This window comes from Dasypus novemcinctus, chromosome 3 (assembly GCF_030445035.2).
Source record: "Dasypus novemcinctus isolate mDasNov1 chromosome 3, mDasNov1.1.hap2, whole genome shotgun sequence".
Classification (NCBI taxonomy): Eukaryota; Metazoa; Chordata; class Mammalia; order Cingulata; family Dasypodidae; genus Dasypus; species Dasypus novemcinctus.
In genome coordinates, this window is record NC_080675.1 from 129906838 (window position 1) to 129931604 (window position 24767).

The 24767-nt window shown below is 39.0% G+C and overlaps 1 protein-coding gene across 3 annotated transcripts in view; it reads right to left on the reverse strand.

Moving 5' to 3' along the window:
• Window positions 1-13250, reverse strand: part of MNS1 (meiosis specific nuclear structural 1) — a 64353-nt gene extending 51103 nt beyond the window's left edge. Inside the window, exons 1-3 of one of the 3 annotated variants that reach the window (XM_004468327.5) lie at window positions 13100-13236; window positions 11992-12213; window positions 889-1016 (exon numbers count right to left, since the gene is read on the reverse strand). In XM_004468327.5, the coding sequence (XP_004468384.2) occupies window positions 889-1016; window positions 11992-12213; window positions 13100-13102 (353 nt within the window). In that variant the 5' untranslated portion in view covers window positions 13103-13236. Of the gene's footprint in view, window positions 1-888; window positions 1017-11991; window positions 12214-12673 lie in introns of all 3 variants that reach the window. The other 2 variants (XM_058294245.2, XM_023591686.3) reach the window with 2 other exon arrangements.
• Window positions 13251-24767: the final 11517 nt, after the last annotated feature.

Below are 24767 nucleotides of genomic sequence, written 5' to 3' on the forward strand. Positions count from 1 at the left end.
TAATAAAGAAATATATATATATAAAACAATACGAAGTTTAAGCTGAAAGAGTATATGTAAGAAAAAGAAATATATTCTAGAACAGTGGGGTAAATAGTCCTACTATTGCAGTTACTAAGTAATCTATCCTGTAGTATTATTTATAATTATGATGAGACCCTATTAATTTGGTTAAGGAACAATAATAATCTAAATTAAATCTACAGAAGAGAACCAGGATGGCAAAGAAGCTTGAAACTTAATATAAGTAATAACTGAAGGAGCCAGTAATACTTTACTTACAGAAGAAAATATTTAGTGGATACATATATATGAAAAGATGCCCGAGAGAAGAACTAAACATGCAATTTTTTTCTCCATCAGATAGCAGAACTGATATAATTACATGGAACTTGCAGGAGAATTAACTTTGAAACAACAAGAAAAGAAAGATTATTTAAATATTCTTATATAAAATAATATAAAAGTACCTATTGTAGTTATTAGAGGTACTGAAACACAGGTTTAAAATTCACTTTCCAGAAATAATGTAGGAAATTTATATATAGGTAGAGAATCAAGTAAGATAGCACCTAAGGTTTCTTCTATGACTAGGATTCAACAAGCCCATTTTTCTGTAATCAGAGGTCATTTTTTAAATTATGTTTAAAGGACAGAGCATAGGAAACTTATTTATTTTTCATACTTAATATTAACACTTAATTTCTATGAATACAATTTCTTTCCTCAAATGAGTATCTGTAGGATTTAAAGCAATAAGTATTTTTAGGCACAATCTTTACTAAGTTCAATAACATAAACAAGGAAATGTCACTCTTAGGTGCTAAAACTTACATAAATTCTTAAAGATGAAGATTAAATGAATGAACTTTAGAGAAACAAAGATACCTGTTTTCTCTTACTTGTTGCCTCATTTTTTCATTCTTTAGGCTTTCATGTTTTAGTTTTGCCAACTCTATAGCCAATTTTTCTTCTTGTTCAAGCTGGAGTTCCCTCAATCTTTTGTTTTCTTCTGCCTGAATTAAAAAGAAAAAAAAAGATTTGACGTTTTTTCCTTGAGAATCAAAAATTATTTCATTTAAGGATGAATTATTTGATTTATAACAGAAAACTGCAAGTGCCTAAGGAGGCATGTTTGTTTCACTATTTTATTTGTTTTATAACTCCCCTAGAGTGTCTTGTGGACATCATTCCAAGTTGAAAGTAGTTCAAATAGTAGTATTGTAAATTTCTTCATTAAATAACATTTTAATCTGTTCTGCTTATTCTTCAGATTACAATATAAATTTGACTTTAAAAATACATTTTAAATGTATTTATTACAACACAGTTTTTCAAACGTTTTATTATGGAAATTTTCAACCACCAACAATAAAAAACAAAATTAAAACACACACTCAGGCATACATCACTCACCTTCAACAATTACCAACATTTTGCCAGACTTTTTTCTTTTACCCTTCCACTACATTCATTTTTACTTTTCCTTCCTTTTTTTTTTTGCTAGTTATTTTTTAAAAAACCCATCATCAACTTATTTACCATGAAATAATTCAGTATAGATCTATCTAATAAGAAATGTCTTTTTATATTATGTAACTATCACATTAAAAATATCTAACAAAATTAACAGTAATTCCTTAGTAATGTCTAATACTCTTGTCCATATTCAAGTTTCTCCACTTGTTTCAAAGATGCTTTTTTCCCCCAGTTAGTTTCTTCAAGCAAAGATCTTAAACATGATCCACATATTACATTTGTTATTATCCCTCTTAAGTCTCATTTATTCTATAACAATTAGAATAAATTGTTCTAATTTATTAGAACCCCTCCCTTTCTTTTTCTAAGCCATTGATTTGTTGTAGAAATTAGGACATACTTCTCACAGAATGTCCCACATTCGAATTTAGCTAATTGCTTCCCCAGATATTATTTAACTGATTTCTCTTTTTCTATTTGCTGTAAAATGGTAGAAGTATCCACAGGCTTAATAAAATTCGATATTAAGGAAAAAATACTTAGTAGGCTTGCATGTTGCATGTTTCATATGGCATCATATTTTGAAGCACATATTTTCTGATTTCCTCACTTTTAGTGATGCTAAGATTGATCAGTTGATTTATGTAAAATAAATTATATTAAAATATCATTTTAAGATATAAAATTTTTCAGATATAAAATTTTAAGTGCTCTATAATCTATCTAATTTATAACCAACAAGCAAAAGATATGTCTTTAGTTGAAGAATGCCTGGTGGTCACTTCTCTACTTCTTTTTCCCTCTCTTTAGTTGTAATTTTTGTCTTGTCATATGACTCCAAATTTATTTTCAGGTAAATTTGATAATCCACAAGGATATGAATAAAACAAGACACCTTGTGAGTATTATCCACAGAATACTTGGTTGAAAGAAGAAAATATAAATTTGCAATAAAGGGATCAAATTGTTATCATATTAACCCACTGATCAACATTAATTTCACTAACAATAATATAACCAGATAGTTTTTCTTTGTATTTCAGTCCTTCTTCTACACTACATGAAACACAAAAGATACAAAACAAATCAACAAGATGGAGACAGAGTAAGGAGCTCCTAGAGTCAGCTCCTGCTACAGGGCAGTTAGTAATCATCCAGAGCTACCTAAAGCACCTGTTTGGGGGCTCCAGGAGACCAGAAGAGCATCCTGCAACTTGTAAGAATGGAAGGAGGAGACTGCCCATCTGCAGAGAAGATCTGTAAGTAAAGTGCTCTACACCCTGGAGGCGTGCCCATCCTCCACTAGCAGCACAAGCCACCAAGGGAGCTTTTTCACAGCTAGAATTGGAACGTTCTACTTCCCAAAAATGGGGGAGGAAGAGACAATTGGGCACCATCATCAGCTACTGATTAGTAAATTCAGCAGGCTAAAGTATAATCCTAAGGACAGCTAAAGTCAGAAAGAAGCCACTACTGGCAAGATGGACTGGAAATCACAGAGATGGTAGGGACTGGCTTCTTTACATCCAGGTCAAATGGCAGCTCTAGCAAAAGCCCCAGCCCCACCTCCGGCAGGGAGTTAGCTGTGGGGACCTGCGTCAGCCTCTCTGGGAAAATACAGGTCACTCCACAGAGGACTGTGATCATCCTACTCTGGCAGCCCAAGCCACTTTAGGAGCTATTCTGTGGCTGGAATTGGAAGTGCCACTTCCCTAAAACAAGGGAGGAAGAGATCATTGGCCACCAACTTCAGCTAATGATTAGTAAATTCAGCTAACTAAAGTATAACCATAAGAACAGCTAAAGTTTGAACCCATCCAAGTCAGAAAGAGGCCAGGAGCCACCATTCTGACTCTGCTCCCAGCATGAGAGGAAGCTGGGCTGGCTGAAAATCACAGTACTGGTAGGGACCAGTTTCTTTCACACAGATAGGCCTTCAGCCCTAGCCTAGGCTTCAGTCCCACCTCTGGCAGGGAGGAGGCTGAGGAGCTCTGCACCAGCCTATATAGGTAACTGCAGGTAACTTTGGCTGGCACAGACTGAAAATCAGAAGTCTACCAGAGCAACTGTGGTCATCTTGGACCCACACTCCATAGATTGCTGCCCACAAACGCAACTCCATCCCTGCCCCAGGCAGGGAAGAAAGGGATGTGAAGCTTCATTAGTCTCTCCGGGCAACTATAGTCAGGCCTGCATGTGGATTATTCCGCATAGCTGTGACGCTGTCCTTACCCCTAGCAAAGGAGAAAGTTGGAAGAAGCTTCATTGGTCCCTCGTGCAATGAAGGCAGCCGCCACAGCTTATAATACCAACTACATGCTTGGCTCCTACTACACAACCAGCAAGGGAGAAATGATAGGAAGCCCTAAACTAAAGAGAAAAACTGCACCCAGAATAAATACGCTAGTAAGCCAGATGCCAAGACACCAACAAAAGATGACAATCCACACCAAGAAACAGGAAGGTATGGCCCAGTTAAAGGAACAAGATAAGCCTCCAGATGACATAAAGAGTTGAGACAAATAATTATAGATGTTCAAATATATCTCCTTAATAAATTCAATGAGATGGCTAAAGAGATTAAGGATATTAAGACGACACTGGTTGAGCACAAGAAGAATTTGAAAGCATACATACAAAAATAGCAGATCTTATGGGAATGAAAGGTGCAATCAATGAAATTAAAAAAACATTGGAATCATATAATAGCAGATTTGAGGAGGCAGAAGAAAGGATTGGTGGGCTTGAAAAAATGGTCTCTGAAAGTGAACATACAAAGGAACAGATGAAGAATGGAAAAAACTGAACAAGGTCAAGGGAACTAAATGAAAGCAAAAGGCATGCAAACGTACATGTCATGGGTGTCCCAGAAGGAGAAGAGAAGAGAAAAGGGGCAGAACGAATATTTAAAGAAATAATGGTAGAAAATTTCCCAACCTTATTGAAGGACATAGATATCCATGTCCAAGAAGCACAAAATACTCCCATCTGAAAAAATACAAACAGACCACCTCTGAGACACACACTCATCAGAATGTCAAATGCCAAAGATAAAGAGAATTCTGAGAACAGCAAAAGAAAAGCAATGCATAACATATAAGGGATACCCAATAAGATTAAGAGCTGATTTCTCACCAGAAACCATGGAGGCAAGAAGACAGTGGTAGGATATATTTAAGATACTACAAGAGAAAAACTTCCAGCCAAGAATCTTTTATCCAGCAAGACTGTCTTCCAAACATGAGGGCAAAATTAGAATATTCACAGATAAACAGAAACTGAGAGAATTTCTAAGCAAGAGAGCAGAATTTCAGGAAAAACTAAAGGGTGTGGTAGAGCCTGAAAAGAGAAGACAGAAGAGAGGGGCCTGAAGAGAGTCTAGAAATGAAGATTATATCAATTAAAGTAACTAAAAGTATCAAAAGAGTGGTGAAAATAAAATATGACAGGTAAAATCCAAATAGTCAGGAATAAACTTAACCAATGATGTAAAGCACTTGTATTCAGAAAACTGCAACTCAATGTTAAAACAAATTTAAAAAATCCTACATAACTGGAAGAACATTCCATGCTCATGGATTGGAAGACTAAATATCATTAAGATGTCAATTCTACTCAAATTGATATACAGACTTAATGCAGTCCCAATAAAAATTCTATCAGCATTAAAGAAAAAAATTGAAAACAGAATCATTAAATTTATTTGGAAGGGTAAGGAGTCCTGAATAGGAGATGTGACTGAAAATGGTAGTCTAGTTATGTAAAAGCCAATTGACAGAATGGTTGAGAATAATCTAGGAACTGGATAGCACAGTAAACCAAGAGGTAGGTGATAATTGTGATTGATGGTACAGAATCAAGTGTCCTTTGTTAGCTGGAACAAATGTATGTCACTACTGCAGGGTGTTGGGAATGTGGAGAAGCATGGGAAAAATAGAGCTGATGTGACCTATGGACTGTGGTTAGTAGTAATATAATATTCTTACATCTATGCAAAAGATATACTGCGTTGATGCTGAGGTAATATGGAAAATGTGAGCCAAATGTACACTATGGACATGGCAACAATCAGATGATATTATTTTATCTGTAGCAAATGACACACCACATAGTGGTGGTGTGTTGATAGAGGGGTGTTGTTAGGGAATTCTGCACATGTGCATGATTGTTTTATAAGTTTACAACTTCTGTCATAAAAGAATATATTTAAAAAATAATAATAGGGTGGGCTGAGGGGAAACACACACCAAATGTAAGATAAGAACTATGATTAGTAATAAGATTTTGACAGTGTTCTTTCATAGTTTGTAACAAACGTCTCACAACAATGCAAGGTGTTGGTGGAGGGTTAGTGTATGGGACCTCTGTACGATGTTATGCATGTTTGCTTTGTAAGTTCACAACTTTTACTACACACTTAAATGTTTATGTATGTTCATATATAAATGATATAAAGAAAATAATCGGAATGGTTAGAGAAAAAATATTTTGTTTAGTAGTAATATGTTGACAATGCTCTTTAATCATTAGTTAAAAAGGTATAAAAACAATGCAAGTTATTGGTGGTAGGGGGAGATGTTATATGTTTGTTTGATGTTATATATGTTTGTTTTGTCAGTTCACAGCTATTATACACTTACTGTTTATGTATGAGTGATATATTTCAATAAATTTTTTTAAAAGAGAGAACCTATAGGATAACCTCTACAAGTTACTATCAACATTTATTCCAAGAAAAAAGAAGAAAGGAGAAAGAAAAAAAAGTGTGTAGTTCTAGATTAAAAGAGACTTAGAAGAATTTCTGCTTACAGGAAGATGGAACAGACATACTTTTCCATGTACCTCCCGCTAACTAAAAACGAAAGCTGTTATGTATAACATAACAAGACTCCAAAGAGTGAAATGAAGGAGGCAGAAGACCGACTACGAACCAGAGGCCCCAAGGAAAGCCACAGTAATGAGTTCCCTCCATTTTCCTTTTGCCTCATATACCCCAGACTTGGATCTAAAGAAGCCTGCACCCAAGAAATTCCAATGGGTGTGGAGAAAACAAGTTCCACAAAAGCCTGTTCTCTATCCATAGGACCTGGAAAAAGGCAGTCTAAACAGCAGAAAACTTTTAGATAGTATATAACCACCTATTCCAGCCAAACACCATAGGAAAAAAAAAACAAAACTGTAGTCCCATTCTTATCCTCGCCAGCAAAATGCCAAGTGGGGAGTCTATACCTCATGAGGTTATAATGAGGGAATAATTCCAAAGGGGTATTTAAAGGAGACCAAGTAGGAAGCCAGGAATTTCATTTGTGCCACCTGGTAATGAAGACTCTAACACAGCACCACCACCACCACCACCACCCCCCCATGGTGTGAGTGGAGAATACATGGAGAGCCTGGACTTCCAAACCCACCCAGAAGAAAGGAAGCAACCTTCCAGCTTCCTATTAGGGCAAGGTCAGAGGAGAATTTAGTCTCAGTCAGGAAAATCTCAGGAAATAAATAGAAAAATATAAAGAAGAAACAAATGGAAATTTTAAAACTGAAAAATATAATTACCAAAATTAAAAGCCCAATGGGTAAGCAGATGTGGCTCAAGTGATAAGGCCTCTGCCTACCATATGGGAGGACCCAGGTTCAATCCCTGGGAACTCCTAGTGAAAAAGAAGAGAAAGCGTGCCTGCATGGCAAGCCAGTACCCATGCAGCGAGCCAAATGCCCGCATGGTGAACCTAATGCCCAAGTGGGTGCCCATGCAGCAAGCGAAGTGCCCACGTGGTGAGCCAACGCCCACCTGAGTGCCCACATGGCAAGCCAAGTGCCCGTGCAGTGAACCGAGTGCCGGCATGAGTGCCCGCATGGTGAGCCAGTGCTCACATGAGTACCCGCATGGTGAGGTGAATGCCCATATGGTGAGCCGAGTGCCCACACAACAAGCCAAATGCCCACGCAGTGAGCCAGTGCCCACACAAGTGAGTCACGCAGCAAGATGATGACGTAAGAAAAGAGACAAAAGGGAGAGTCAAGGTAAAGCACAGCAGAGACCAGGAACTGACGTGGTGCAATTGACAGGGAACCTCTCTCCACATCAAAGGTCCCCAGGCTAGAATCCCGGTGAATCCTAGAGGAGAAAGATGAGAAGAGAAGACAAAAAGAGAAACAGATACAGAAGATCACACAGTAAATGGACACAGCAAAAACAGCAGGATGAGGGCAGGCAAGAAAAAAAAGCATTAAAAAAAAAAAAAACTTCAATGGATGAACCTAACCTCAGAATGGGGGGGGGGGGTGGAGGGAAACAAAGAAATCGGTGAACTGGAAGACAGAACAATAAAAACTGCCCAGGGAAGTGGACTTGGCCCAGTGGTTAGGGCGTCCGTCTACTACATGGGAGGTCCGGCATTCAAACCCCGGGCCTCCTTGACCCGCGTGGAGCTGGCCCACGTGCAGTGCTGATGCGCGCAAGGAGTGCTGTGCCACGCAGGAGTGTCCCCCACATAGAGGAGCTCCGCGCCCCGTAAGGAGAGCTGCCCAGTGCGAAAGAAAGTGCCGCCTGCCCAGGAATGGTGCCGCACACATGGAGAGCTGACACAACAAGATGACACAACAAAAAGAGACACAGATTCCTATGCCACTGACAACAAAAGAAGCGGACAAAGAAGAACATGCAGCAAAATGGAGACAGAGAACAGACAACTGGGGGGGGGAGAAATAAATAAAAATAAATCTTTAAAAAAAAAACTACCCAATCTGGTGGGACGTGGACTTGACCCAATGGATAGGGCATCCGCCTACCACATGGGAGGTCCACAGTTCAAACCCCGGGACTCCTTAACCCGTGTGCAGCTGGCCCATGCACAGTGCTGATGCGCCCAAGGAGTACCCTGCCATGCAGGGGTGTCCCCCCGTGTAGGGGAGCCCCATGGGCAAGGAGTGCACCCCATAAGGAGAGCCGCCCAGGGGGAAAGTGCAGCATGCCCAAGAATGGCGCCACACACACGGAGAGCTGACACAACAAGATGACACAACAAAAAGAAATACAGATTCCCGGTGCCGCTGATAAGGATAGAAGCAGTCACAGACAAACACACAGCGAATGGACATAGAGAGCAGACAACTGGGGGGGGGAGGGGAGAGAAAGAAAAAACAACAACAAAACTGCCCAATCTGGACAACAGAGAGAAAACAGAATGGGGAAAAAATGAGCACAAGCAAAGGAAACCATGGACTGTAACGAATGACCAACATTCATATCATCAGATTCCTGGAAAGGGAAGAGGACCTAGGATGGGGTTGAAAAAGTACTCAAAGAAATAGTGGTTGAAAATGTCTCAAATTTGGCAATGCAGGATGAAAGCAAGAGGTTGGAAAAGATTTATCATACAAACATTAATCAAAAGAAAGCAGGGGCAAAGAAACTTACTAAACACAAAAAGGGATATTTTATTACGATAAAATGGTCAATTCACCAAGAAGACACAGCTCCAAAGTGTGTATGCTCCAAACAGCAGAGCTTCAAAATATGTGAAGCAAAAACTGATATAACTGAAAAGGAGAAACAGAAAAATCCACAATTATAGTTATAGAATTCAATACTCCTCTCTCAACAATTCAGAGAACCAGGCAGAAAATGAACATCGATATAGAAGAACTCAACAACACCTTCAACCCACATGATTTAGTCAACATTTATAGAATACTATAACTAACAGCAGCAGAATTCACATTCTTTTCAAGTGCCCACAGAAAAAATTTAAAAGAACTGAAATCAAACCAAGCATGTACTTGAACCATAATGGAGTCAAACCAGAAATCAGTAACAAAAGATAGATAAATCTCTGGACTTTTGGAAACTAAGTAACACACTTCTAAATAATCCATGGGTCAAACAGCAAGTTTCAAGGGAAAGAAAAAAAAAACAAACTGCAGTTAATGAAAATGAAAATAAGGCATATCAAAATTTATGAAATATAACTGAGGTAGTCTTGAAAGAGAAATTTACAGCATTAAATGCAAACATAGGAAAGTCTCAAATTAAGAATCTAAGTGCCCACCTTAAGAACCTGTAAAAAGAGGAGCAAAATAAACTCAAAAAGGAGATGGACAGAAATAATTAAGGTAAGAGCAGAAATCATTGAAACTGAAATACAAAAACGAGAGAAAAGCTGTTTCTTTACTATAAAAAAAATCAATAAAATTGACAAACTTCTAGAAAAACTGACAAAAAAAGGAAGGAGAAGAAATTGCCAATATCAAGAATGAAAAATAAGATATCACTATAGAACCTGCAGACAGCAAAACAATAAGTGAATATTATGAACAATTCTACACACTTATATTTGACAACTTCTATTAAATGGACCTTCAAAAACACAAGCTACTGAAATTGACTTAGTATGAAATAACTTAAATAGCCATATAACCTTTCAGGAAATGGAATGAATTCATGATTTTAAAAGGTACAAAAACTAAACCTCTATGTTCATATTTCACTAGGAAATTCTACCAAATGTTGAAAGATTTAACATCAATTCTACACAACCTCTTCCAAAAAACAGAAGAGGCAACACTCACACATTTCCTGAAACTCCTATTATCCTGAAACCAGTATAAAAAGAGTACTACAGACCAATATCCTACATGAATACAGACATAAAAATCTTTAACAAATACGAGCAAATAGAATTCACTGTACATACAAATTATACAGCATGACAAAATAAAACTCATTCCAGGGATGCATGGATGGTTCAATACTCAAAAATAAATCAATATAATCCACCATATTGATAGGCTAAAAAGGAAAAGCACAAGATCATATTAATAGATACAGAAAAATCATTTGACAAAATTCAGCACCCTTTCATGATTAAAAACTCTCATAAAAATAGGAATAGGGGGAACTTCCTGAATTCAATAAAGAACATTTTTGAACAACCTGCAATAACCATTATACTTAATAGTGAAAGAGTCAGTGCTTTCTCCCTCAGTGCACAAACAAGGAACTGTGATGTCCGTTCTCATTACTCTTATTTATGTATTTGTATGTTTTTATTAAGGTGAAAGTCACACAAAATAAAATTAGCTATTTAAAAATGTACAATTAAATGGCATTTAGTACATTCACAACATATCAAGTTTCAAAACAGTTTCATCATCCCCAAACCACTGATTTGGCAGTAAAAAGAAATGAGGTTCTGGTGCATGCTACAATGTGGATGAACCTCAAAGAAATCATATTGAGTGAAATAAGCCAGACACAAATGCCCAAATACTGTATGTCACTTGTAAAAAATAAGCAGAATGAGCATATTCAAGAAGTCAGAAACCAGAGCACCAAGAGGGGAGAGGGGAAAAGGGAGTTAGTGTTTAATTGGTATCAAGTTTCTGTTGGGGTGATGGAAAAGTTTTGGCAAAGGACGATGGGGATGGAGGGATAATTTTGTGTATGTAATTTAACACCACTGAATTGTATATTGGAAAAGGGGAAGAAGGGGAAATTTTAGGTTGTATATAAGCTAACACAAATCCATAGAACTGTGCACCACAATGTAAACACTCAAGTTAATAGCATAATTAAAATAATATTGTTTTATGAATTTTAACAAAGTTACCACACTAATGCAAAATGTTAATAATAGGGAAAACTGTACGTTTAAGAGGGGGCATATGGGAACTCTGTAGGTCCTGCATCGTGTTTCTGTACACCTGCAACTGCTCTAATAAGACATTTTTAAAATATCAGAATATTAGAATATCCTTTTCACCATATATGAGAACTAATTTCTCTCATACATCTGAGTTCCTTTCTCATCAGTTTCCCTTTTCCTACTACATTATCCTTTAAAACATTTAGAAATTTCCATTGAATACTTATTTGCATATTTCAGGATACTTACATATATAAAAAACTGAATTTTTAAGGCAATATTTCAAAAACAAAAAATATTAGCAAATACATACCTAATACAGAAGTGTTCATTTTCTACCACTAAACAATGCATGTGTTTAATTTCAGTAAATTCAGAAGTCATTTTTATTAATTTTTGCCTTTAGGATTTTATGGAAAGCAACATAATTATACCTATATGAACGAAACTGTGGAAATTACTAATTATGGATTTCAAATTTATATTAAAATATAATTGAGGACTTACCCTATCCCAGGCATTGTTTGAAGGGTGTTTCATGTATGAACTCATTAACAACCACAACACTCCTCTGAAGTACTATTATTATTCCCCATTTTATGGATAAGGCATAAAAAGTATGAGCAACTTACCCATGTTGGAACAACTGACGAACAGTAGTACTAGGATTCAAAGACTTGCAGTTTAGCTCCAGAGACCCAGTTCTTTACCACTGCACTAGAATGACCCACAGTGAGATGTCCCTTATCTGATGATGTTGTCTATTTCCGCTCAATTCCAGTATTAGCAGTTAGCAGTTCACTTTCATCACTTTCAAGGAGAAAATGGAGAAAAAAATAATGTAATAATGAATAGTAAAATTTACCTTTTGAATGGCCTCTTCCATATCCAGCTCAAATTGTTCATTCTGTAATAATCTGAGGAATCTCTTGCGTTCAACACGGTCGTCATTTTCATTCTGCACTCTCAGGTCCCTGGTTTGATTGTGTATCTTTTCTAATGCCTGGACATGCAATTTTTTAAAGTAGTTTTCATCTACTAATTTCTGATGCCTTTCACTAAAGCTCAAATGCGTCCTTCTGGAAGTCTAGAAAGAAAAAAAGAAAAAAAGAAAAAAGGATGCAAACTTAATTTTCCAATTTTCCAAAATCTATAATTTTTAAAATATATTGATGTAAACCCCAATAACAAAACAAATAGAGGTAACTAATAAACGAACAACCTTTGGCTTGCTTCCTAAATTCAGAGAAGTATACCATAATAAGAGTATATGTGGTAGATGAACATAGTGATATATTTATATGAAGGAAAAAAAAAACCTGAGCGTTTACACTGTGCCAGGCCCTGAGGAGCTCTACAAAAAAAAAAAAAAAAAAAAAAAACTCATAAACTATTACAACAATCCTAGGAAGCCGGTACTATTATTATTCCCCTTTTAATAGAGGTGGAATGAAAAGTAAACAGTAATTTATCCACGTTTCCGTAGTTATCAGAGAGAGCAGTACTAGGATTCAAAGACCGTCTAGCTCTAGCGATATAGCTCTTACCACCACACAAGGAATTCGCCCAGTCCTCATTCCACGCCCCCGCGCCTGGCCATAAAGTGCTGTTCCGAAGCTCGTCAGGTTTCACTAACATAAATTTAATAGGTCAACCCGCTGTAACTCATCCGTTCACTCTTTCCAGGATTATTATTTCCACTCATTTTGTTCTGAGGTTCTTCATCTTTTCCCACATTTCCAGAAACAGGGGAAACAAGATTTTACTCCGCAGATTTAAAGACGTATCAAAACAGCGTGGAGAAAGCACAGAAAAGGCTGGAAGCCCCGTGAAATTAAACAGCCCCTGAAGCCTCGGAAAGCATAGTTTCCCACTTTTCCTAGATTAGGCACGTAAAAACAGAAGCAGGTATACGCTAAACTATAATTAAACTAGTAAATAAACGAGTCATTTCGAGTACCCAACCAGCTCACCATCTCGGCCGACGAAACCCACGTCTGGGCCCCAGCGGTCACCTCCTACGTACAGCAAATGCAGTAAGCCCGTTCTTCTAGCTCTCGTGTTTACGCGGTGTCCCGGCAACTGCCGCGGCGGCGCCGAGGGCCCCATCGACCCGAGCAGGGCGCGACCACCCATTGGGCGCGGCAGGACCCAATCGGCTCAAAGCTTCTTGGCAGCCTGGCAGAGCAGCCACTTCTATACGTCTAAACTGGATAGGCGGGAACATCTGTCCTGATACTGTCCCCAGGTCGTCAGTAAAGGAGTCCAAGATTACCTTAGGGACTGAATGAACTCTGGGGGTTGAGTGGGATTGGGAGCCTAGTTGAGATCTGTGGAAATGGTTTACAGAGAACTGTACAAACTCTTGTCTAGTACATAGAGCCGAAGGAAGTTTCCATGCGTGGAGCATCTCCGTCCTCAGTGCCTGTTCTGTAAGGGTTGATGGCTGGCTTCATCCTTAGCAGTGGACAGCTAGAGTTGCTGTCCCCTTCCTGTCGTACTGTAAGGGATCTCACTGCCACAGAAAATGTTGGTAAACTTTGGGAATAACGTGTATGGACCACATGGATCTTATTTCTGCTATGAAATACATAGCCCCGGTACCAAAGAGAGAACAGATAGATGATGCACAGGATGTTAATCTGGTTGATTTTTATCGGCACATTAAACGCTAAAGTCCATTTTAAATGGAAGAATTTAAGAACGGGTATGGATCAGAGAAATTAGTCAAATATATTAATGTTAGTGTTGATCTATTTAGAGAAGTGAGTTAAAGCTAAATTTAAAAAGGTAGTAAGCAGAACTTGACTTGTTTTACTGTAGTTTGTGTTATTGTAATTTGTTTTTTTTTTATTGACTTTGTAATAATAATACATTAAAAATATATATGTGAGGTCCCATTCAACCCCACCCCCCCCACCCCCCCTCTCCCCCCCCAACAACACTCGTTCCCATCATCATGACACATCCATTGGATTTGGTAAGTACATCTTTGGGCACCTCTGCACCTCATAGACAATGGTTCACATCATGGCCCATACTCTCCTCCATTCCATCCAGTGGGCCCTGTGAGGATTTACAATGTCCGGTGATTACCTCTGAAGCACCATCCAGGGCAGCTCCATGTCCCAAAGACGCCTCCACCTCTCATCTCTTCCTGCCTTTCCCCATACCCATCGTCCACCATGTCCACTTTTCCCAATCCAATGCCACCTCTTCTATGTGGACATTGGATTGGTTGTGTCCATTGCACCTCTATGTCAAGAGGAGGCTCAGATTCCACATGGATGCTGGATGCAATCCTCCCATTTTCAGTTGTAATCACTCTAGGCTCCATGGTGTGGTGGTTGTCCTTCTTCAACTCCATCTTAGCTGAGTGTGGTAAGTCCAATAGATCAGATTGTAGGTGCTGGAGTCTGTTGAGGCTCAGGACCTGGCTATCACATTGTCAGTCCAGAGATTCAAATCCCCTAAATATATCTTAAACCCCAACATTAACTGCACCTCCAGCACATTAGCATGAAAGTCTTATGAAGGGAGATCCCATTTGAGTCCAGATTCATCACACATAAACACCATTTCCAAAGAGGGGCCATCTGCCCTGGTAGTTAACCCCATCGGCCATGACCATAACTCCCATGGGTCTCTTTAGCCCTCAAAGGAACCAATATCTGGGGGTTGTATCTGCTTTATCTGTCTCTCTGACTCTGCTCAGTTGTGCATGAGGGCAATCCTTCTGCCAGCCTCCAGACTCTTTTTTAGAAACTCATAGCCATATAAACTCATTTCTCCTTTCCATTTCCCCCTTACTTTAGGTCAAACAGCATTTTAAAGTCATGTTATTTTATGTAGACATGGATATTCTGCTGATCCACATTGAACCTTCCATATAAGGTCATTTTCCAGTTGCATCATCAGTTGGTAGTTGATAGTGGTCCCTCGTTGCCAGGGAGGCTCATCCCCGGGTGTCATGTCCCACGCTGGGGGGAAGGCATTGCATTTACATGCTGAGTTTGGCTTCGAGACTGGCCACATTTGAGTAACATGAAGGCTGACAGGAGGAAATTCCCAGGCACAATGTTGCTCTAGGCCTTGTTCTTATTTTAGGTTTATCAGCTCACAAGCATAGTCATTAGCATCAGGGGCTCACTGTTGAACCCTCACTCCCTCCCGGTCCCCGCCGCTGTACCTGGGAGACTGTCGCTGCTCCCCTAGGGACCACGACAGAGCACCACTGGCCAGGAACCCAGTACCCCCCCTGCTGTGGTTTTTAATTGTTGCCACTATGAGTATATCCAAACATTACCATGCACCCTGGACATATGTTCTGTACAGCTCCCTGTCAGCCATATATCACCTGTCATTGGTATCCCATACCAGTATCCCTCCATTGCCATTGTTGAAACACTCTGTGATCCAGAACTCCCCGAAATTTGAAGCCCAATATAATGTCATGGTCCCTTACTAGGGAATGGCATATAGCGATGGGTTTAAAGGATAGATAAAGAACTTGGATAAAGTTAGATAAAGAGCTTAGATAAAGAATGTTGACTTGAAAAAATTCCACATCCTTTTTCTTTCTTTTTCCCCCCCTAATTATTCAGCTTTTCTTCACAGGAGTCCTAGACCACAGCAATGTATATATATAATATACAGCACTCCCACACATCCACCAGAAAACCTTTTCCCTTCCACAGTGATACTCTTACGCCCTATTCATATCATATTTACTTAAAGTGATGTACAGAGTCTGAGACATTAGCTTTCTAACAAGGTGACATCTGTGCTTACATTATGGTGCATACTTTAGGATACACAGTTCTTTACATTTTTAGTTATCCTATGTTTTACATTATGGTTTACATTATCAGTCTGTCATCTCCTATATGTTATGGTGTAATATTGCATGTTTTATATCCATCCTTGTGTACTCTCAAGAAACTCCTCTCTTACCCCCCATTTACTTTGGTTCCACACATTTAACGTCCATTTTCCCTTCCACCTTGGTGCCCACAGTGACAGCCAACCTCCGTTTCCTGAGGAGCCACTTCCAGAGATAGATGGAATAGTGTTCAGGGCCTAACTTGCTCAACTGCCCCAATGCCCTGGGAGCCACCCTTTCTCTCGAGGGATACAGTTCCCTCTATTTGATGGCATTAGTCCTCCCCAGGATGTGGGTCCACCCCCACTCTCACTACTTGGGTTTCTACCCCATGGTGTCACCCACTCTGGCAGAATGAGCATTTAGACATTCCCCAGGAGCCCGTCCTGCATCAGACCCTCCCCTCCGAGCATTCTAAACAGGTAACCCTCTTTATTATATTTTGATATGATTTTCTCGGCATTTTACTCTCCACCAACACCTGACCCTCTCCTGTGTTTGTATGCTACCCCTCCCTCCCCCCACTTTTGGGCAACGTTACCCATCCGTCCCTCCCCAGCCACCCTCAAACCCGCAAAGCCCCAACCAAAGGCACCCCCTTGCCCCCCTTTTATCTCTTCTTTGTGTTCATACTTACCACCATCTCATCTTAAATTCCACCCCTGAAGACATCGGCTCATATCCTTCCTCCACCCTCCGATTTCCTGTAAGCCTATCGTTCAGTCTCTTGCTATCTAGGGCAGCTTGTTTATTTCATATCATTGAGGTCATGTAGTATTTGTCCTTCAATGTCTGGGTTGCTTCACTCAACATAAGGTTCTCAAGATTCATCCATGTTATCACATGTGTTTGTAGTGTGTTTGTTCTTACAGCCGAGTAGTATTCCATTGTGTGTATATACCACATTTTATTGATCCACTCATCTGTTGATGGGCATTTGGGTTGATTCCAACTTTTGGCAATAGTGAACAATGCTGCTATGAACATTGGTGTACATATATCGGTTTGTGTCCTTGTTTTCAGTTCTGCTGGGTATATACCCAGCAGTGATATTGCTGGGTCATATGGCAAATCTATGACTAGTTTTTTGAGAAACCGCCATACTGTCCTCCAGAATGGTTGGATCCTTCTGCATTCCCACCAGCAGTGGATGAGTGTTCCCCTTCCTTCACATCCTCTCCAGCACTTGTATTCTTCTGTTTTTTTCATAGCTGCCAATCTTATGGGTGTAAGATGGTATCTCATTGTAGTTTTGATTTGCATTTCCCTGATAGCTAGAGATTTGGAACATTTTTTCATGTGCTTTCTTGCCATTTGTATTTCTTCTTCGGAGAAGTGTCTGTTTAAGTCTTTTTCCCATTTTTTAAATGGGTTGTTTATCTTTTTATTTTCAAGATATAGGAGTTCTTTATATATGCAAGTTATAAGTTTCTTATCAGATATATGATTGCCAAATATTTTCTCCCACTGTGTGGGCTCCGTTTTTACTTTCTTGACAAACTCCTTTGAGGTGCAGAAGGCTTTAATTTTGAGGAAGTCCCATTTATCTATTAGTTCTTTTGCTGCTCGTGCTTTTGGTGAGATATTCATAAATCCATTTCCTATCACAAGGTCCTGTAGATGTTTCCCTACACTGCTTTCTAAGGTTTTTATGGTCTTGGCTCTTATATTTAGGTCTTTGATCCATCTTGAGTTGATCTTTGTATAAGGTGTGAGATGGTAATCCTCTTTCATTCTTCTACATATGGCTATCCAGTTCTCCAGACACCATTTGTTGAATAGGCCACTCTCTCCCAGTTGAGAGGGTTTGGTGGCTTTATCGAATATTATGTGGTTGTATATGTGAGGTTCTATATCAGAGCTTTCAATTCGATTCCATTGGTCTATGTGTCTCTCCTTATGCCAATACCATGCTGTTTTCACCACTGTAGCTTTATAGTATGTTTTGAAGTCAGGTAGTGTGATTCCTCCAATTTCGTTTTTCTTTTTCAGTATGTCTTTGGCTATTCGGGGTCTCTTTCCTTTCCAAATAAATTTCATAGTTAGTTTTTCTAGTTCCTTAAAGAAGGCTGCGTTGATTTTTATTGGGATTGCATTGAATGTGTAGATCAGTTTTGGTAGGATAGACATCTTAATAATGTTCAGTCTTCCTATCCATGAACAAGGAATAGTCTTCCATTTATTTAGGTCTTCTTTGATTTCCTTGAACAATCTTGTATAGTTCTCGGTGTATAAGTTCTTTACCTCTTTAGTTAAATTTATTCCTAAGTATTTGATTTTTTTATTTACTATTGTGAATGGTATTTGTTTCTTGATTTCCTCCTGATCTTGCTCATTATTGGTGTACAGAAATGCTACTGATTTTTGCACATTGATCTTATAACCTGCGACTTTACTAAACTCATTTATGAGTTCTAGAATCTTCGTTGTAGATCTCTCAGGGTTTTCTATGTATAGGATCATGTCATCTGCAAATAATGAAATTTTGACTTCTTCCTTTCCAATTTGAATGCCTTTTATTTCTGGTTCTTGCCTCAGTGCTCGAGCAAGTACTTCTAAGACAATGTTAAATAGGAGCGGAGACAGTGGGCATCCTTGTCTTGTTCCTGAGTTTAGAGGGAAGGAGTCTAGGATTTCTCCATTGTAAACAATATTGGCTTTAGGTTTTTCATATATACTCTTTATCATGTTCAAAAAATTCCCTTGTATTCCAATCTTTTGGAGTGTTTTTATCAAGAAAGGGTGCTGTATTTTGTCAAATGCTTTTTCTGCATCAATAGATATAATCATGTGATTTTTTTCCTTCAATCTGTTTATATGGTGTATTACGTTGATTGATTTTCTTATGTTGAACCATCCTTGCATACCTGGGATGAATCCCACTTGGTCGTGGTGTATAATACGTTTAATGTGTTGTTGAATACGATTAGCAAGTATTTTGTTAAGTATTTTTGCGTCTAGGTTCATTAGAGAAATTGGTCTGTAATTTTCCTTTCTTGTGATGTCTTTGTTTGGCTTTGGTACTAGGGTAATGTTGGCATCATAGAAGGAGTTGGGTAATGTTCTTTCTGTTTCGATGTTTTGGAATAGTTTCAGCAGGATTGGTGTCAGTTCTTTCCGGAATGTTTTGTAGAATTCACCTGTGAAGCCATCTGGCCCTGGGCTCTTCTTAGTTGGGAGATTTTTAATAACTGATTCTATCTCTCTGCTTGTGATTGGTTTGTTAAGATCATCAATTTCTTCTTTTGTCAATATGGGCTGCTTATGTGTTTCTAGGAATTTGTCCATTTCCTCTAGATTGTCATTTTTGTTGGAATATAGTTTTTCAAAATATCCTCTTATGATAGTCTTTATTTCTGTGGGGTCAGTGGTGATATCGCCTTTCTCATTTCTTATTTTGTGTATTTGCATCTTCTCTCTTTTTTTCTTTGTTAGTGTTGCTAAAGGTTTGTCAATTTTGTTAATCTTCTCAAAAAACCAGCTCTTGGTCTTGTTTATCTGTTCAAGTGCTTTCTTATTTTCTATTTCATTTAGTTCTGCTCTTATCTTTGTTATTTCCTTCCTTCTTCTTCCTGTTGGGTTACTTTGTTATTGTTTTTCTAATTCCTTCAAATGTGCAGTTAGTTCTTCAATTTTTGCTCTTTCTTCTTTTTTGGTATATGAATTTATGGCTATAAACTTCCCTCTCAGTACTGCTTTTGCTGCATCCCATAAATTTTGGTATGTTGTGTTATCATTATCATTTGTTTCAAGGTAGTCATTGATTTCTTTTGAGATTTCCTCTTTGACCCACTGTTTTTCTAAGAGTGTGCTGTTTAATTTCCAAATCGTGGTGTGAAATCTGGGCTTCTGTCCCTTGCAAATCTCCAGCTTGACTCCACTGTGGTCAGAGATAATGTTTTGTATGATTTCAATCTTTCTGAATTCGTTCAGCCTTTCTTTGTGGCCTAGCATATGATCTATCTTGGAGAATGATCCATGTGCGCTTGAGAAAAATGTATATCCTGCTGTGTTTGGGTGTAGCGATCTATATATGTCTATTAGATCGAGCTCCTCTAATATACTATTCAGATGTTTTGTTTCTTTGGTGATTCTCTTTTGAGATGTTCTGTCCAGAGTTGATAGTGGTGTATTAAAATCCCCCACTATAATTGTAGATGTATCTATTCTTTCACTTAGTTTTTCCAGCGTTTGCCTGACGTATTTAGAGGCACCCTTGTTAGGGGCATAGATATTTATGATTGTTCGATCTTCTTGACAGATTTTCCCTTTGACTAAAATGTAGTATCCTTCTTTGTCTCTCACAATTGTTTCACATTTAAAGTCTATTTTGTCTGATATTAATATAGCTACTCCTGCCTTTTTTTGGTTATTGTTAGCTTGTATGATTGTTTTCCAGCCATTCACTTTCAATCTCCATGCGTCTCTGGGTCTAAGATGTGTCTCTTGTAGACAGCATATGGATGGGTCATATTTCCTTATCCAATGTCCCAGTCTGAATCTTTTGATAGGTGAGTTTAATCTATTGACATTCAGTGTTATTACTATCAAGGAATTATTTGTGTTAGCCATATTTTGATTGGATTTGTGTTTGTCATATTTTGTTTGTATATTTTTTTTTGTCTTTTTTGTTGTTGTTGTTGGTCTTATACTCTCCTCCAACTTTGCCTTTCCTGTTTTTTCCTTTCTTCCTGCAGAACTCCCTTTAGAATTTCTTGAAGGGGAGGTTTCTTGTTGGTATACTCTTTCAGTTTCTGTTTGTCTGCGAATATTTTGAACTCTCCATCATGTTTGAATGCTAGTTTAGCTGGATAGAGTATTCTTGGTTGGAAATTTTTTTCCTTTAGTACCTTGACTATATCATACCACTGTCTTCTTGCCTCCATGGTTTCAGAAGAGAAATCAGCACTTAATCTAATTGAGCTTCCCTTGTATGTTATGGTTTTCTTTTCTCTTGCTGCTTTTAGGATTTTCTCTTTGTCTTGAGCATTGGATAATTTGACAAGTATATGTCTTGGGGTGGGCCTGTTGGGGTTTGTGACTTGTGGAGTGCGCTGTGCTTCTTGGATATGTACATCTGTCTCTTTCAGTAGATTTGGGAAGTTTTCAGCCATTATTTCCTGCAACACTCCTTCTGACCCCTTTCCCTTCTCTTCACCTTCTGGAATGCCTATAATACGTATGTTTGAGCATTTTGCATTGTCATTCAGGTCCCTAAATCCTAATTGGATTTTTTCTATCTTCTTATTAACCCCTTCTACTATCTGTTTGATTTCTGATGTACTGTCTTCCACATCACTAATTCTCTGCTCTGTCTCTTCTAGTCTGCTGATATTTGCTGCAAGTGTATTTTTGATTTCTTGAACTGTGGTGTTCATTCCCATCATATCTGTTATGTTTTTGCGTATGTCTGCAATTTCCCCTCCAAGGGATGTCTTCATGTTGTTAACCTCTTTCATTACTGCATCAAATTTGTCGGTGGTAAATGTTCTGAGATCTTTCATTGCTTGTGCCAAGTTTTGCTCCCCTTCGTGATTATTGGTTTGTTGATTGGATTCAGCCATGTTTTCCTGATTATTGGTTTGGCTTGTAGATTTTTGTTGCTTTCTGGTCATCTCTTTATTTTGACGAATTTAATCAGTTCCTTAGCTTCTTTGTCTGCTCTTGGAGGTTAATTAGTTGTTATTTTTGCATAGGTGTTATATCTTCTCTTTGTCACTTTTTTCTTCTTATTCTAGTTACTTGTTGTTGGTTAAGCTCACTTTAGAGGAAAGTATTAGTGTTGGGGAAAGGCAATTGTGTAAGCAAGGGAAAAGTGTAAAGTAGTATTGGTGATGTATGTTAACAAAGCAAGAATATGAGATCTGGGAGGATGGAGGTTAGATTCGTGTAGATTGTATAGAGTTATAGCTGTAGGTAGAGTACCTTTTATGAAGTAGATGACTGAATATGGGAGGAATATGGTATGAACTACAAAGCTATTGTTTTCATGAGAGAGGGAAAAAGAAAAGAAAGGTAATAGTTTCAAGAGTGGATAACAGACAGAAAACAGAACAAAGGTATTAGAAATTAAGAGTTAGACACTTTGTGGATCAAAGAACGGGAGGTGGGGGTGGAATATAGGAGAGATAGTAGATGATAGTGGATATCAAGATGCAGGGGAAGGGGGATAGTGTAGGTAGCCTAAATCAGTTCACACAGAAATGAGGCAGTGGAGGATGGGAAAACCCAGCAAATGTGAGGTGTTCCCTGTAGCACCTATTGTATACTTGAATTAAAATAAAATAAGTGGAAGATGAGGGACAAGAGGGAAAGAGAAAACCGAAAAAAAAAAAAACTAATTATAATAAAGAAAAAAAGAAAGACAAGAAGAAAGGAAGAAAGAAAAAGAGGATGGGCAAACGGTGGGGAACGGATAGGGGGAAGAGAGATACAGGTATACACGTGTCACAATTGCAACACTATCTAAAACAACAACTTCCCCCCGCTTTGCCCTAAAACCCCCCGTCTGTCTGCCCAAATGGGTCTGCAAGCACCTCCCTTCCCACAAACCCCCAATAGGCCGCCCAGGGCCCACGAACTCCCCAGTACTGCAGATGCTCCAAAAAAAAAAACAAAAAAAACAAAAAAAAAAACCCAAAGAACAGAAACCCCTCCGCAGGCCCGGCTCCACCCGCCGCTGCCCGCTGCGGAGGCCTGGACCGGCTCTGCCCGGCTCCTTACGCCGCCGCGGCCTGGACCGGCCCCGCCCAGCTCCGTACGCTGCCGCGGCCTGACCCGGCTGCGCCCGGCTCCGCTCGCTACAGCGGCCCGGCCCAGCTCCGGCGTCCGCCTCTCGCCGCCGCGTCCTGGACCGGCCCCGCCCGGCTCCGTACGCCGCCGCGGCCCGGCCCGGCTACGCCCGGCTACGCTCGCTACAGCGGCCCAGGCCCGGCTCCGGTGTCCGCCGCCCGCCCTGTGTTATTGTAATTTGAAGTCCACCTTGTGTAGCAGTCCATCTTCTTAGAGATTAATAGATTAATAGCTGTACAAACTGAAAATCAACAACTTTCTTGGACCCTCAGAGAATTGAGACCACAGGCCCAAAATCTGTAGCGACAGGTGAACCTAAAGAGTCACAGCTGGGATCCACTAATCTAGAGTAGAAGCTGCTGGAGCCACAGACTCGTAAGAACACTTAGATAATAATTTTGATGAATTACTGGAGACTGAGTGTGGACTAATGAGAGAGGAAGAAACTCCTGGGACTGCAGCCTTAGGGGTCCCCCCATAAAAGGCTGAGGGTCCCCACACTTTTAGTGTTTTACCTGCTGGAATTACACCAGGTTCTCAGTGAAGAACCAAGGAAAATCCCCTCATGGCCCTGGCAGGGAGAGGGGAAGAACAGTCATTGTGAAATATGTCCAGAACATTCTCCATGATAAAGGTCTTCTTTCCAGAGGAAAACACTTTACAAAGTGTGATACCACCTGGGGCAAGGGCATGTCTCTGATTACATTTCTCTGCCTACACCTTCTAGCCTGCCTGTCTCTCCTAAGAGGTAGGGGTAGAGGTAGGGAGTTACACAAAACATTTGTGAAGGTCACAGCTCAGTGTCTCAGGCCTACTAAAAGACTGAGATTCAGTCTTTACCACCACATAAATAGGTCTGCAGTAGATTACAGCTGAAAGAGCTGCAAAACATATATTGTATCTCATGAGGAATTCTTAGGGGAATCCAAAGACAACAGGGTAGACAAAAACAAGAACACGAAGAGAATTTGAAGACTTAGCACCTACAGCTACAACAAATATTAAATACAACTCAATTCTTAGCCAGATAATATAAAATCTCACCCTAAAGGACTGTTTACCTCAGTTCCTATTACCCAACATATCATGTCCTGCTTTCAACACAAAACTACAAGTTATGCTAAAAGGAAAGAAAAAATGCAGTTTGAACAGGCAAATCAAGTATCAAAATCAGATCCAGATTTGGCACAGATTAGGGATTATCAACCAGAAATTTCAAATAATTATGATTAATATGTAAAGAGTTCTAATTTAAAAAGTAAAGAACATGCAGAAAATAAATGGGTCATGTGGTGGATTCTTAAACATTACCCCAAATGCACGAGCAACTAAAGTAAACATGGATAAATGGGACCTCCTCAAAATTAAACACTTTTGTGATTCAAAGGACTTCATCAAGAAAGGGGAAAGGCAACCCACTCAAAGGCAGAAAGTATTTGGAAACCACATATCCAGTAAAGATTGATTTCCAGTCAAAAAGATCATACAACTCAACAATAAAAGAGCAAGCATTTCAATTTAAGAAATGGATAAAAGACTCAAATAGACATTTCTCTAAAGAGGAAATAGAAATGGCCAAAAAGCATTGAAAAAAATTTTTTCAATATCACTAGCTATTAGGGAAATGTAAACCAAAATGACAATGAGATATCATCTCACACTGCATAGAAGGGTCATTATTTAAAAACAGAAAACAATAAGTGCTGGAGAGGTTGTGGGCAAATAGGAACACTCCTTTACTGTTGGTGGGATTGTAAAATGGTGCGGCCTCTGTAGCAGACAGTTTGGCAGTTACTCAGGAAGCTAAATATAGAACTGCCATATTATCCAGCAATTCCCCTACTAGGAATATATCCAAAAGAACTGAAAACTGTATTGTGAAAAGACAGTTGCACACTGACGTTCATAGCAGCATTATTCATAATTGCCAAAAGATGGAAACAACCCAAGAGTTCATCAACCAATGA